Raw genomic sequence first — 16,403 nt, forward strand, 5'->3', positions numbered from 1 at the left:
AATCTGTTTTTATTTGTTAGATTTGCAAACTTCGTGGATTTCAACCCAAGTGGTACATGTATAGCTTCTGCGGGTTCCAATCATATAGTGAAACTGTGGGATATTCGAATGAACAAGCTACTTCAGCATTATGAAGGTAAAAACAATGCTGGTTTTGTATTTTCTTTACAATGGTGATCGCTGCAACGAGATGTGAATTATTTAGGTCATATGATTTCATTTTTTACTGGGGAAAGTAAATAAACAGGTATTTTGTAAGTAATCTTTTTGTAGTCTAGTAACCATAAAAAGCAATACTGACTGTTCCTTTGCAATGCTCTTGATTTTTAGACCAGAACAAAGCAAATACATTAGAGGGTCTGCTATGACCCAGCACTATGTTTGTTTTTCCTTCATTTAAGTAGGTTGGTCTTTGGGAAGTAGAAAAGAGCAAAGATATAAAGTGTACGTTTCCTGTTAGTAGATATCTATAGTCTTTGAATATTGTCTTCTGTAAATTAGTTCACAGAGCAGGGGTTAATTGTGTATCGTTCCATCCTTCTGGTAACTATCTCATCACTGCTTCTGCTGATGGTACCCTTAAGATTTTGGACCTCTTAGAAGGAAGGCTTATTTACACTCTTCATGGACACAAGGTATACACAATAATCCTATTTAAATCGAAATCTTAATTGGTTATTCGGTATCCTTTTCACAGGGAAAGTAGCATTTACACCATTGTCTCTTGCAACTTATAGATAAACTTTAGGAACAACAGAGTTTTGCATTAATACACCTTGTCACATGTGCATAAGGAAATGCATCAGTTTTATTAAAACCATGCAGTTAATCTGTCAATATTATAGGCGTGCTTATTGTTAAGTGGTAGATCATGTTCTGAATTAATAAATCACTCTCTTGCTTTTCCAAATCAATCATTTGGCACACTGGTCTTTTTGTCTGTTGAAAAAGCAGTGCTTTCTAAGGAGAGGGAAGCTTATGGAAGATAATGCTTGCCACTTTTCACAGAAGTTTCCTCCCTTTCCTCTTAATGCAAAACATACCATCCTATTGATAACGAATCATAAAGATTTAACATCATAACAACACGCTCTTGAGGAATGTAATATATGTTTAATAATTATCAAATTTGGTAATTTGATAAGTTTTTGTTGCAGAGTCAAATCAAAATATCTAAGGAAAAAAAGCCACTATTTGCCTGGTATTGATTGCAGTAAATGTTATCGAGCATTTTACAAAGAAGTATATTAACTCTTCAATGAAGTTGTTTTACAGAAATTTCACTAAAGTTAAATTCTTCCTTATTTTATTTAAATTGAAAAATCTATTTATATTAGATAACAGCATAAATGTTTTTATCATTACATTAAAATGCCATGATTACAATAATAATGCAATTTTACTGTATGCTTTTTTTTTTTCCTTTCAGGGACCTGTGCTTTCTGTGGCTTTTTCAAAAGGTGGTGAAAAATTTGCCTCAGGTGGAGCAGATGCTCAGGTTTGTGGTATTATCTATTCAAACTAAATATCTTTGTGTTTCTTAGTGGATGGGAGTTAAATATAGTATGTCACAGTAGCATGCTAATCACAGTATGCTGACTGGTATTCTGTCTAGCAGTGTGTTCTACAGACTTTGTTTAGCCTAAAATTTATTTGAGGAGAAAAATGATAAACATATCACTTTAAATTGGATATTAGGAGAAATTTCTTCACTGGAAGGGTGTCCAGGCATTGGAACAGGATGCCCAGAGTGGTGGCGGAGTCACCATTCCTGGAGGTGTTCAAAAAAAGTGTAGATGTGGCACTTTGGGACATGGTTTAGTGGACATGGTGGTGTTGGGTTGATGGTTGGACTCTGTCTTAGAGGTCTTTTCCAACCTTAATGATTCTATGATTATACGAAAACTTGATTTTAACTACTTTCAATTGGATGTTATAAGAACACCACAAATATTAGCCACTACTGGCTTACATATTAAAGGAATGGTTTTTAAATAGAATTATTTTGTGCTGCAGTTCAGTGTTGACAAAGTAGTTGTGTTGCAATGAGTATTAATGCCTACACACTCCATTAGGTTTTCACTTTTTTAAAGTCACTACTCTGGAATCATAAGACTTGCAGTTATCAGGAAAGTGAAAAACTTCCCATATTAATTTTATAAGCAGAAAAAAACCACAAAGAATGAGGAGAAGATATTTATTCCTTGAACCATCAGTCTAATCTTTTCCATACTAAAATTCCGGGGTTTTTTTTTAATGAAAATTTTTCAGTTCAAAATGAAACTTTGATTCCCAGGTGGCCCCGAATTGTTGACTTTTCATGAGAACTTTCTTTAGAGTTTTATGATGATTGGTATATTACACTTGAGAGGAAGTGAAGTGCATGTGTCACCTACTTCCTCTCTTCATGTGACTTCAGGTCGGTCCCATGACAGAAAATTAATCTGAGAAGCGATGATGGAAGGACCTACAGTATTAAGGCTATCTCAGCCTCCCAAATAAATGCCAGCATACCCTGGGGAATGCCTGTCTAATTGGGAGGCTTCTTTGAATTTGAGGCCTCCTGAATGACATGTATGTTCAGTGCAGTCATGTTGTGCTTGTCTCTTGCACTGACTCCATGCTGTAGAGCTGGTGGTGTGTGGGATCATGGAGTGAGTAGGTAATGTAGTGCAAAATGTATAAGGTTTCTCAGCAGTTTGGTATAGTGGTTTCACACTGAATGCACATGAGAGGGAAGATACAGTTTCATCAGGAAGTGCTTTCTGTGGTAAATGTTGAATTAAAAAAAAGTACTAATAGTAGATCTAGAAATGAGTCCTGGTTTTTTTTTTTTTCATCACAGAAATGCATGTTTTAATCTGATTTTTTTCCCCTTGTGAACATTCTGGTGGAGAGGGCTACTTATTTTATAACTCTCACTTTTGTATTGTAAGTTTTAAAATGTGCCATGTTAACCATTGCATGTTAACTGCCTATGTGTACATCATTATCTATTGTAAACATGGAAACTTCATTCCTCAGTGTCTGTTTTCTGTTGGTCTATAGACACACGTACTCCATAGCCATCCTTTTTTACTGACCTGTCTGAAGCCCTCTTCCAGGTCTGCCAGGATGATAGTTGTGGGACTTTTTCATGCTGTGATAAAAGTTGCTTTACTGTAAATGCAGGGTGTGTTCACTAGAAAAATTCTGCTGGCAGATTTACAATGTCAAGCTGATGAGCACACACTGAGCATAAAATACCATCTTCTATCCCTAGTGCAGTATCCAAAAGATTCTGTCTGTCCATTGCATAGGCAGCTGATTCATTGTAAGTTTACCACAGATTATTTGCTCTATGTACATATTATTTCAAGACTATTACATTTTCAAACAACAAATAAAATATGTTTTATCTCCATCAAAGAGGAAAAACCTGTATCTCTGTTCTAGCTTCAAGTTTCTTTCTGGTTGGTGCAGAGCCAGCTGAAATCTTTGTTCAGAAGCACCTTAAATATTTGAAACAAACACTGGATGATTCTGTTGTTTCTTTCTGTTTGCTTCTTTCTTCAATCAAAAAAACCCCAAACAAACCCAACCCCCTGAACACAGGGTTCGGAAGTTCATGTTCTTCACGCTTCTTGGCTGTATGTGCACATGACAAATAATTTGTCATTTACCTGCTTTCATGGAAGATAATAGATCTTTTATGTGAAAGAGAAAAGTGATACCTGTTCCTGTGGAAGGTGGAAGCCTCTGCTGTTAATTCAGTTCTTACCATGTAGAAGAGACAACTTGTGTCTGGTGACTCCTTGCCATAAAGGGAGATACTTTCTTTTGGAATAACTTTTTCTAGTGTTGTACATAGTTGCTTTTACACTGTTTGCATTGCAGTTGAGATACTCAAGACATATACAGATGTTTTCATCCTGGTTTTACTGATTTTTGTCAACTGCAGTGGTGAAGCTGCAGTAGCATGGCCTTCCACCCTAGAACAAAATGAAGCATATTTAGAGCTTGAGCAGCTCAAGCGCTTGCCACTGATGAAGGGTCCTACTTCTGCTGCCTCCTGCCTATACTCCTATTTACACACAGTGAGCCAGATCAAATTGCTAAGCCAGCAGAAAATTACCCTGAAAAAATGGGCAAAAGGCACATAAAAATGTGAATAACTTTATGCTGGAACGTATGATGGAGGAGGTAGTGGAATTACACAGCTGAGAGGAGGAGAGAAAGCAAGCAGGATCTCCTTTTTACAGCACAGTGAGCTGCTATGAATCAACTAACACCTAACTGTCCTGCAACTGCCAGGTTCTGACACAGGGTTGTATAGTTTGTACTGCGGCTCATGCATCCTACTTTCACTGTTCCTAATGTCTGAGTGAGTTTGGGTCTAGCTTTATTGGTGTACTGCATCCCTCAGTGCACACTTAGGGTCTTCCACTCAATGGAGTCATGAAGGGTTTTGCACCTGAATTGAACTTGTAACAGTGAGGCTCCTTAAGAATATATTAAAAATATATTTTAGTTTGCTTGGAATTTCTGTGAACAAGTCTGTGCTTTGTGTTGCTTATGTATAGTTTATTATTTTCAGGGGAATACTTTTAATGGTTGCAAAAGGATTTTTGGCAGGACAGGCAAGTAATTTCAAGTCAGATCATGATCCCTTCTTTGTTTCCTCTAATTTAGGGAGCAGCTATAGAAATCAACATTGGAGTTTTGGAAACTGGTATCTTCTAAGTGTTATGAATTTGCCTTATATATTCTTTTTCCCTTAGCATTTAAAGGTAACAAAGGTGATAAAACTAATGTAAACTTGTAATAAACTTAAGTACTGTGGGGCAGTGCTTGTGTTGTCGTCGAGGTCAGACACAATGATGACAGTAGGTTCATTCTGATGTCACGATCTATTAGTAATGACAGGCTTCACTGAATAGTTATGTTCTGGGCCTAGTAGGCTTCAAGTAGTTTCTGATATGATGGCTTCTTACAGGTATTACTATGGAAAACCAACATTGATTCAATTGATTATAAAGAAGTTCTTAAATATAATACTAGAAGAACACAGATTGATGATCCTCCTCATCTTCTTGATATTTACCCGAGGTCACCTCATCTCCATGATGGAAAACTGGAGTCAGTTGAGGTGAGTGCAATAACTACCTTAATGGGTAACCAGAAGCTCTTGTAAACACTGACTGTCCAGCTTTTACAGTTTTATAGTTAAAAAGTGAAAACTAGAAAACTTTTTATTATGTAGGATACTTTGGAAGCAACCATAACTTCTGAATCTGCATTAAAGTTGCTGGGCTAGCTGATGTCAGACTTACCCTGGTGAATTTCTTTCATGCCTCTTGTGTAAGTCTGTACTTTACACCTGATTTAAAGGAAACATAGGTGGTTTCTGAAGTATCATGGCAACTGTTGCAGAAAATATCTGAGTCTTCAGTGAACTTCAGGATGGTACTCAAAATGTATCATTTCAAGCAAGACAAGGTGATGTTATTACTGAAAGTCACATACTCTACTACCAGAAGTTGTTCCAATTTCCAAGACCTTTAGGTGTTGTGAGAAGGTCTTGATGTCTGTCTAAAAGTTTAAAAAGCCTTGCTAGGCTAGTAGGGTGTTTTATGTCACTATGTAGTCTGATTCTACTAATTTCTTTCTTCAGCTACTTTCCACCAGTAACCCTTAGAAGTATTGGGAATTAGAGAAACAAAGTGAAATGTCAAATACTGTGTTAGCACTTGGAAAATGCCATGTTTGTCAGGTTGTCTGAAAGCTGTGCCAAATAGTTAAACAGTGCTAATATGCTTTAGACAAGACCATTGTTTATACTAAAACCTCAGGGACATACTTGTGACTGTCCTTGGTAGATCCGGTAGCTTCTTCATGGTGATAACCTATACTTTTCTATCTCTTCTTTAATATCCTCCAGGTGCCTGTAGTGACCAAGAGATGTATCCAATATAAGTCTAGGAATGTTTTGGCTGATGTGACTTAACCTATTGTTTGTGTTCTTCGTGGCTGTAAATTTGTAGCTGCTTATAGGCTTCTGCATTAGCTGCTGCCTAGTAGTGAAAGGACTCTATAGTATTGTCAGTTGTGACAGCAAAGTTCTGGACTCTTGTGGTATGTTTTCTGGTTTGATTTCAAGAATAAGGGTTCTGTGTTTACTTTTCTATTAACATCATATTACCTGTAGAATATCTTGCTCTCAAATTAGTGTGAAGTTTATTCTTTAAGACCAAACAGTGTCAGATAGTTTCAACAAAACTGATATTGCTGTTATGTACTGTATTTTTATATTTGTAATTTAAATAATAATAATAAGGATGTCTCTTCCACCTTATTTTTTGAATTGCTGTTAATAATAGTTTAAACAGTGTTAAAGTGCAGTTATCAGATTTTGTTGCTTTATATGCCTTTTTTTTTTTTTTTTACTGCCCCTCCAGTCTGTCCCAACAAAAATTGTGGGGTTTTCTGTTATAGCATGCAAGAACGGACCTCACCATCTGGATAGAGACATAAGTTATCCAGGGAAAACTAGTATCAGATTACTACAAGCAGTAACATGCTTTAGTGGCACTAGCTATGCTTGAAATTTTTCAGTCTTCCTCCTTCTTAAATATTTCCTCCTGTAACTCCAAGAAAAGCAGCACTTCTAGCCCCACTGTGTCATGCTGTTCTCTGGAGAAGAAAAAGAAGAAAAATAGTTTTGCCCCTTTCTTCAAGTTTTAAAAAAAACCCCATACTTTTTTGTATTCCAGCCCCTTTCTGAGCAAGAGGCAATAGAGAGAATTTTAGCACTAAAATTTAGCCACTCCAATCTGTCTATGGCTCATCCTGTTTCTAATATACCAGGGAAAGGAGAAACTGAATCACAGATGTCAGAGGGAGCTTTTGGAGGTCATCCAGTCTTGGTGCCTGCTGATGGCACACGAAGCAAACGGTGGCTGTGTTTACCTATGGACACAGAGGGATGGAGATTCCCCGGTCACGCTGGGTGATCGGTTCCGCTACCGTATAGCAATTGTAATGCCACAGTTTGTCCTGGTATCTCATCTACGCCTCAGATAAAATGCAGAACTACTTGCTTTCTGCTTATTTTCTTTTCCATGAGGAACAGGGGAAGATGATTGATCTTAACTAAAGCAGTAGTAGTAAAGTAACAGTGTTTTAAGAGACTTGGTAACATACGCAACAGTTCCAGGCAGGCAGAGGAGGCAGTTGAAATATGGGTCATTTTAAAGTATAGATGACCTTTAAAGGTTTGCTACAAGCCACTAAAATGGCATGAGATGTGTTATAATACATTTCCCTGAGTTATACTGAGCTGGTTAAGTTTAGTCACCTGTGTAGTAGGAATGCAGATGGATTGCCTTAGGATACAAAAAATTCATAGTGGTAGAACACCAAAAGTTCAACAGGTAAACCTCCAGAGGGAAGTAATGCTGTCCATCCCTTTTTAATTCCTAATGTTTCGTGCTTTCCCAGGTTTCTTATTGCTTTTTGGTAGTTGTTGCTTCTCTATCCTTGCTTGCCTCAGTTGGGCAGAACTTGATTCTGGAGAAGTAATACACTCGTAATGGAGCTGGCCTGGCTCAGAATTTCTTCAGCTGCATTCAGTTACAGTGCTTTCACACTTCTCCATTTGGAAATGCTGTTTTGAACGAAACAGCTTGCACAAGGGTGTTTAAGAATTGCAGGTATCACCTGGTATTTTGCCTTCAGGATAGTGACTGAAACATAGAACTCGTGTACTTTTCACCTTTTCTCAGAACTTTTCCTTATTTACTCTTTGAAACTATACACCTGGCCAGGTGTATATTTAAGATACCTTACTAGTTTTTTTTAATTCCCTGCCTACTTTTTCAATTGTAATTAGCTTTTACAAGAAACTCCTTACTTGTATTTCTTCCTCTCCAGACCAATAGTAACCTGAATATTAACAGTGTTGAATTTTCATGTTCTTGACATAGCAGTATGTCTAAATTTAGCTGAGAGAAATCCAAATCATGGTCTCCCTTTGACATAAGCAGCCTTTGGAGATATATGAAAACAATATGTTTAATCAGTAGGGCAGTTTTAGTGCAATATATTAAAAAAAAAGCATTCCACTTGGTGACACTTGTATTTCTGAGTTTCCAGTGTCTTTAGGTAATTAATCTCTCATATACTAGAAACCTCTTTAAAGCAGATGGAAGACAGAAATAAGTTTCCTTTAAAAACGTAGCATTGAGGTTTGAACACATTAATATGTATAGAGCTTGCATGTAAAAATCTACTCTTGGTTGAGTTTCACCTTGATTTTCAGTGTAACTTCGTCTGGAAATCTTTTCTTAGATGAAGGAAAACCAAATGCACACTAGGTGGCAGTAGAAATAAGAACATATGGCTCTCTTGGCTTCAGGGCTCCAGTCTAGCAAAAAAAAAACCAAACCCATTTAGCCAAATTGAAAGATAAATTTATTCTTATGTTTCGCAGTCAGCAACATCACTTTCCTAGAAAAACCTTTGTCTGGGTAATTAAAAAGTTCCCATTTTAATTTTACTTTTTTTAAAGCTTTGTTTGGTTTGGTGAGTGGGTTTTTTTATATATGACACTAATGTCTTATGAAATGTATTAGAAAAATAAAGTGGAGTGTGGGAGTTTTTTTGATCAGGATATATTTTTGTTAAAAACAACAGAGGGATATCTGTAGGGGGTGTAATCGTTTGTTTAAAGCCTGTGCCTGAGACTGACGTACTTAAGGAGGCCTGCTTCCTTTTGTTCCTCCTCTAGTTCTCTGCCCCAAACAGGTAATCCTAATTCTTGCCTCTACCTTTAAATAATGAATTGTGGTGTCTTTCCACTTCAGTATTTAGCAATCCCTAATTCCTTAGGTGAAAGATTCTGTAGAATACTTCCTTCAAATATATTTTCTTGTGCTGTGGATCAAATTGTGATAATTATATCATCATACTGGAAGAAGACAACATAAATGCTTATATATCAGCCTACTTGATAAAGGAAAGCTTTGGAAGAGTGTTTTTGAAAACCTTTAATACATGACAGTTCTTTCTATCTTGGTTTTTAGTGCTCTGTTTTTTTTCTTATTTTTTTAAAAGTTGTTATTCCAAATCTGTATGGTGAAATTACTTGACAGCTAACTACATCACCTTGTCACAAAATGAAAAGTCATTTGAAACTTTTATACTTCTGTTCATTTCATTGCCTCATTAATTTTCAGTGCAATATTAAAAACAAGTATTTGCCAGGAGGGTTTAGCTACAGGCTATTGTGCTCTTTTCTTTGTGCTTTGCTATTCCGGACTTGTTGCTTAACAACTTTATATAGGTATATCATGGCCTGTGACAGTTCCTGCACCTTTAGTCAGTGTTTGCAAAGCCCCTCATCCTCCCTTTATCTCTGAAGAGGTAAGCAGAACTTTATGCAGAGAAGGCTTTTTAATTCCAGCTCCAGGATGTGACACTTCTACCTGAAGAGCACATTTTCTTAACTTAATCATGCCATGTGGTTTTTTAGCTATCTCATATCAAGAAAAGCATTTAACTCATTCTGCAGTATCTCCAATGTGTATAACAAGGAGATATTATCTCACTGCAGCTGTTGCAAGAGCTATTAGTAATAATACTCCTTCAGAGTTTTGATAGGTGATGGACTCTGCAGAAAGACCGCAGAAGACATCTGGGTGCATTGTCCTCTCTTCCTTTCAGTGGCTAAATGAAACATGTCAAAGACTTTGAGCTCAGCTGCCAATAATGTGATTGGCACTCAGATAACATATTTATTTTTATTTCAGGACTGAATAAAGGTCACATGCACATGACCCTGGTTGTGCTGGGCCTAAACAACAAATGTTTTAAGTCCTTTAGGACAGTACCTGCTGTTTCTTTAAATAGATGGGGTATGTATAGAGGAAAATTCTCAGTTCTTTCTTCCTTATCTTACCTCTGAAAAAGTCATAAGCAGAGGGCAAAGAGGAACTAAAGAAATCTAATTAAAATGATAATCTAAATAATAATTAAAATCTTCATCTAAATTATAGAATTATAGAATGGTTTGGGTTGGGAGGGACCTTTAAGATCATCTAGTTCTAATGTCCCTGCCTTGAGCACCCTCCAATAGACCAGGTTGCCCAAAGCCCCATCCAGCCTGGCCTTGAGCACTGACAGAGAGGAGGCATCCACAACCTCTCTGGGCAACCTGTTCTGGTGCCTCACCACCCTCACAGTTAAGAACTTCTTCCCAATATCTAATCTAAATCTACCCTCTTGCAGTTTAGAGCAATTACCCCTTGTCCTATCACTCCATGCCCTTGTAAACAGCCCCCCTGCACATCTCTTGAAGGCCCATTCAAGTACAGGAAGGCTGCAACAAGGTCTCCCTGGAGCCTTCTCTTCTCCAGGCTGAACAACCTCAACTCTTTCAGCCTGTCTTCCTAGGAGAGGTCCTTCAACCCTCTGATCATCTTTGTGGACTTACTCTAACAGCTCCATGTCTGTCTTATATTGGAGGCCCCAGAGCTGGATGTAGTACTCCAGGTGAGGTCTCAGCAGAGTAGGGGGAGAGAAGCACCTCCCTTGACCTTCTGGTCACACTTCTTCTGGTGCAGCCCAGGATACGGTTGGCTGTCAGGGCTACAAGCACATATTGCCAGCTGACATAGAAATTTTTGTCTACTAACACCGCTAAATCCTTCTCCTCAGGGCTGCCCACAATCCATTCTCCATCACCAGCCTGTAATTGTGTTTGGAAATGCCTGGACCCATGTGCAGCACCTTGTACTTGGCCGTGTTGAAGTTGATGTGGGCCCACCTCTCAAGCCTGTGAAGGTCCCTCTGGATGGCATCCCTTCCCTCCAGTGTGTCGACTACACCTCACAGCTTGCTGAAGGCATGTTCAGTCCCACTGTCCATGCTGCTGACAAAGCAGTTAAATAGTGCCTGTCCCAGTTCATGATGAACACCAGTAAGCTATTACTTAAATTGTGGCTTTGGTTCTCCTTTTCCTGTTTCTTTTCCCCAAGTCCATTCGACAAAAATAGATCGAGTCTTGGTTTCTTCTAATATCTGCGAATTGAGGAAGAATTTTAGTTTACTAGCCTTGGTAGCCCTTTAGCAGGACAGGTTTTCCTGATTGTCTTGTGGGGAACTCATTCTCAATTGATACAACCATAAGTTGAATTAAGACAGGATACCTACAAAAAATAGTTCATGGGTGAAATATGGTTTGTTGATACTGAATCCAAGAAAGCTAAACACAGCTAGTCAAAGGGGAACTAGCTTAAAAACAGAGTTAAGGTCTCCCCCAAAGACTTGTCATCTCTGAGTGCTGTAAAGTGTGAGGATCACTTTCAGCATGAATAACCAGGCAACAGCTGTATTTAAATGTCATTTTACCTTCTAGCTTGATAGTAAACTTTGTACACCTTCTTCCTTTCACACCTTCACTAAGGAAGATCTTACTTCTATTAGGTTTAACCTACATGTAGAAATTTAAGTTATGGAAATGCAAATGAACCGAATAAAAAGGCTTCAAGGAGTACAAGATGCAGTTGCCTGCCTTCTCTGGCTAGTAGTTCCAGCTTTAAGATCTCATTCTGGCTACTTAAGAATTTGATCTCTGACCTAAAAATTCTCTATGCCAATGTACAGACCCTAGCATCAGGGATTTTTGCTTGTGGAAACAGCACTGAAGCTGTTGCTAGTGAACAGCTCTGCTTGAGCCAGTGTGGCAGTCTTCAGGTGAAAAGGTAGGGCTTTTCTCCTTGAAAAGGCAAAATAAAATTAACCTTGCTTCCTATAAACCTCCAGCAACTAAAACATAACCCTATTGCTAGGCAAGTGTGAAGTTGTTGGTTTTGGGGTTTTTTTGGTTTTTTTTTTTGTTTTTTTTTTGTCCACTTTAGATTTAGATGGTTGGGATTAACTGTGTTAACTGTGTCTCTGAGGCTGCTCTTGGACTACTGATAAAAAGTTGGAAGGAAGAGAGTTCAATTCTGTTTGCTACGCTGGACTTCTTGGTTATTTGCAAGTCATCTAGGTTTAGTTTTGTCAATTCATAATACAGTAAGAATAGCACTTCCATACATCACACTTCCGGGGTCAGTGTTTTAGGCTGTAATATACCCATGTAATACAACGGTAGAGAAAATAAATGGAGTATATTCTGATCTTGAAGTGAAACAGGTAAATAAAAGCAATAGATTTCTCAAATTTTGCTTTCTCTTGTTAACCTTTCCCTTCCAGGAAATTACATAAGAAAAATACTGCTAAAGTTGTGGATTTATTCTTATAACCAACAGCAAGTGAGCAGTCCAGCTGTGATACTGCTAAGTCAAAATTGCTGGCATTGTGATGACATACACCTGAAATGGAATGTCACCTCTTCTGTTCAATCAGCTTCTTGACACTGTTGCAGTATAAACATATATAATGTTTTCCATGTGGCTTTTATGGGCAGCATCGTTTGTGTTTGGCCAGTTAACTTACCACAGATCTGTGTTCCCTCCTACTCTACAAGTAATTTTGACAATCAGAGCTGGCTTCTAAGAGGCAAGCATGTAGTCTGTTTGTTTGTTTGTGCTAAATGAGCAAATTGAGTGTGATTGGGGAGCTGATCGGTCTGGGCACTGGCTTTCAGCTTTGGCACTAATAACATTCCTACTTCACTGAGGCAACTTGGGCTTAGGGACTGGTTTAAGATACACTGTCCTACATGTCTCTGGGCCAGAGTGGCTGCAAACACAAGGATTCAAGCTGAGTGGTAGTGGGACTCAGGAACTGCGGCGCGAGACAGTGAGTGAGGATGTGCCCAAAGTAAACTACAACAGGCAGGGGACCAGTGCAACGTAAAAAAAGCCACAGTGCTGCATAATTCTGTATGGAAACCTCTGCAAGTGGAGGGCTACTGCTGTCCCTGGGCTGTAACAAGCTATTTGCTTTGCTAGAAGGCAGCTCCGAAGGCCAGAATGGTCGATGGCAGTATGCTGCTTCTGCCTGGGGTAGTTCGGCTCAAAGGAGGAGTAGGAAAGAACCTAAAACTGGACCCACAAGTGATTAATGCTGGGAACTCAAAGGTGACTTTCAGGAGCTCTTCTAGGTGTTGCATATGTGCAAAAAATTTCAAAAGCACCTGCAAGTGATAGTTGCAGGGTTGGGGGGAAGTTATCTGAATACTTCCTGCTGTTCAGTATTTCAGCAGCAGCAGCATTGGCCACTGCTAATTGTGTGGCTTCAGCCTTGGGTAGGTTTTGAGTTAGCTGTCTTAGTAAATGCATTTCAAACTAGGATTTGTAACTTCATTTTTATTGATTTGTCATAAAAATGTACTTCTTAATACTTGTACCTCTTGTAGGAATCCCATGAGTTTAGGGTAATGGATGTTTATGAAGTATAACTTATATTTCTGTAATAAACATGCACCTGGATTCTCTTTCTGTATTATATGACTGCATTTTACATGGTTGGGGGGTAACATCCTACCTCACTTCTACAAATTTTTAAGTCTGTTTCCAGTCCTTAGTGAACCATGGTTGGTGCCTTATTCTAGCAAGTGGCCCTCTTTATTTCACTCTTATTTCCCTTTCTCTAATGGTGCTGAAATAATAATGACTATAATTAATTTTCAACAGGTCAACCCTACCTTTGATGTGACTAATACTCAAACACTTGACCCACTTGTCATAGAGATTAATTCCTCTTCATCTTTTGGTAATCTGGTAAGTTGCCTTCTGAGGGGAAACCTGGGGGGGGGGGAGGGAAGGGGGCCAAGGGAGAGATAGGGTATAGCTTAAACTAACGTGTTTCTGTTTGTGTGAGTGAAATGTGGTGGTTGGTTTTTTTTTTTTTAATGACCATTTACAGCTCAGAATTCAATTTCCTAACTTCTCAACCTGAGGTTCCTTTCACAGTACTCAAAGCTGACCAGAAGATGGTGCAATAGCAAAGCTTTCACATTATACTAGTAACTTTACCCACATAATAATAAGAAAATCTAATTATAATCCCATGCTAATTATATCAAAATATTACTGTTAAAACTTATGATCTATTCTCAAACACTTTATGCATCTCTGTCTTTATCTACAAATAATGGGAAATCTAAAGAATAGCTGCCTCATTGATAAAACTCCAGCAGTGATGCTTTAATTTTTCTCCTTTTAAGGGGGGAAAGACAACACATTTCATAACAGAATCATTGCATTAGATCCTTCTAGCACTAGCTTTTCATATGACATTGGTATGGCACGTGGGAGGAAAGGAAGGCGATGTTTTAACGGTAGTTTCGTAGGAGGAGAAATATGCTCTCCCGGTATGAAATCTAAAAGACGAACTGTTCTAGAATTAGGTTAAAAATGAGATTCTCTCTTTTAGCTCCGAATCTGTTCCTGTGAAGGCACAAATTGTATCTTGAGCAATTCTAGTCAACCATGACAAGAGATTGTGAGGCTGAAGGGTTAATGTGTAGGAATTGGCAGCAGGTGTGGTTTCTGCTGTTCTGTTTTGCCATGAATGCTTTATGAAAAGGTATGTTGTGAAGGTACTTCATAAAATTCCTTAAGATCATTTCTCAGAATCACACAAGGTTTAAAAAAGACCTTTAAGATCATCAAGTCCAACCATTCCTGTCCTAATCTAAACCATATCCCTAAGTACCTCATCTACCCTTTTTTTAAACACATCCAGGGAAGGTGACTCAACCCCCTCCCTGGGCAGCCTGTTCCAGGCCCTGGCAACTCTATCAGTAAAAATATCTAATCTGAACCTGCCCTGGTGCAACTTAGTGCCATTTCCCCTTGTCCTATCTCCTGTCACCTGTCTGAAGAGACCATCGCCAACCTCTCTGCAACCTCCCTTCGGGTAGTTGTAGGTGGTGAAATGTCTCCCCTCGAAGATCATGAAACAGAGGTTGATGCCTAAAAGAAACGGGGTTGGTTTTTTTTTCAAAACAAATAATTGTATGATAACTTTTACTTGAGAGATTATAATTCAGTGTTTTCTAAGGTTAATGGGAATACGGTTCTTGAAGATAATGTCTATGAAAAGTAATTTGCAGTCTTAAAGAAATCTCTTCAGTAAGTTTGACAGGTAGTGGATTATGGAGGATATAATTTATTGGCTACCTCTCACTTCAGAATAGTCTGTGTTCATTTCTTCCTGATCTTAACACTGATCACAGAATTCAAGTGTATGGTTACACTGTAATTCTTTGTTACATACCTATAAATCTGCCAATCACTTAATGTCCTTCATTAATTCTTTTGATATGAAAGCCGTTTATAAAACCTTATGCCCAGAACTCATGGTAGGAATAAATTGCCCCACTAGAGACAGCATCCTCTAGACGGCTAGCTGACTTTACAGATGTCTTCACTGCAAAAATGTTGCTTCAAAATTTGTGCCTTTTTGACTCAGTAATCACTGTATTTTTTTCCCCTCATTCTCTTGATCTCCTCTTCACCATTGATTCTCACCTTTCCGCATCTCAGCGTTCACCATCTACATTGTGGGGTTTTTTCATCTAGCAACAGTTGCATATCCTTACTACTTAGACTTCAGCCCTTATGACAACTGCTTTGTCTAACACACTTCTATGGACACAAATCCAGAAACTATTTGCACGTTTTCTTTGCCACAGGCATCCCTCCTCCCCTATAGTATGTGACACTATTCTCAACTTTGGTAATTTACATGGTCCTCCCTACTTTCTAGTGTCAATTTATTGTTTTGTGTCTGTCTGCTGCATTACCAGCTTCTACCATTTGTGAAATTATCACCTGTTTCTTAATTGGACCAGCCATCCAGTCTCTTTGTGTCTTTTTTCCAAAAGGCTCCTGGATCTTAGTGACTTGGACCTGAAGCTGGCTCATTTTTCCCTCATAAGTAGAGACCCTTTCTGTAGAGGCTTCATGTGTTCATAATAAAGATCTAAGGTCAGATGCTGGATTTCTTCCCATCCCACCTCCACTGCCAGATTTCCTCTTGATATTGCTTGTCCTCACTTGCATGACTCTGTGTTTGTACATAATTTGTGTGATTATTGTTATATTTTTTTAATCCTCCTCTAACTTGAGGTTACCCACCTCTAGTCTAAATCTTCCTACTCCACCCCTCCTCCCAATTCCAAGCCCTCTGGGCTGCTCTTTTTCTACTGGTTATCAAAGATGCTATCACTTGTTTGGTGGGGGTTTTTTCACCCCTGAAAACTTGTTCACACCCATCTTAAAGCTGTTTATGGCTTTTTAGTCCTACTGAAAGAACACTGTTCAAACAACTGAAAAATCTTTGATCAGGTTGCCAGGTTAATTCACGAATGTCCTGTCTATACCTATTTATTCTTTTTGAAGTGTTTTGCTCAAGCTTAAGCAGTTGTTCTGCCCTTCTGATATGTGTAGAGAGAAGAATGCACTCTG

General features: G+C 38.4%; 1 protein-coding gene across 1 annotated transcript in view; it reads left to right on the forward strand.

Annotated features, from left to right (window-relative positions):
• POC1B (POC1 centriolar protein B) overlaps positions 1–16,403 on the forward strand; it is a gene marked incomplete at its 5' end in the record, with an annotated part of 54,782 nt that overhangs the window by 12,481 nt on the left and 25,898 nt on the right. The window contains 5 exons of the mRNA XM_084279493.1: positions 21–136; positions 502–635; positions 1,430–1,498; positions 4,976–5,128; positions 13,623–13,709. Of these exons, the coding sequence (XP_084135619.1) occupies positions 21–136; positions 502–635; positions 1,430–1,498; positions 4,976–5,128; positions 13,623–13,709 (559 nt within the window). The remainder of the gene's footprint in view (positions 1–20; positions 137–501; positions 636–1,429; positions 1,499–4,975; positions 5,129–13,622; positions 13,710–16,403) is intronic.

This window comes from Gallinula chloropus (assembly GCF_964237585.1).
Source record: "Gallinula chloropus genome assembly, chromosome: 1".
Classification (NCBI taxonomy): Eukaryota; Metazoa; Chordata; class Aves; order Gruiformes; family Rallidae; genus Gallinula; species Gallinula chloropus.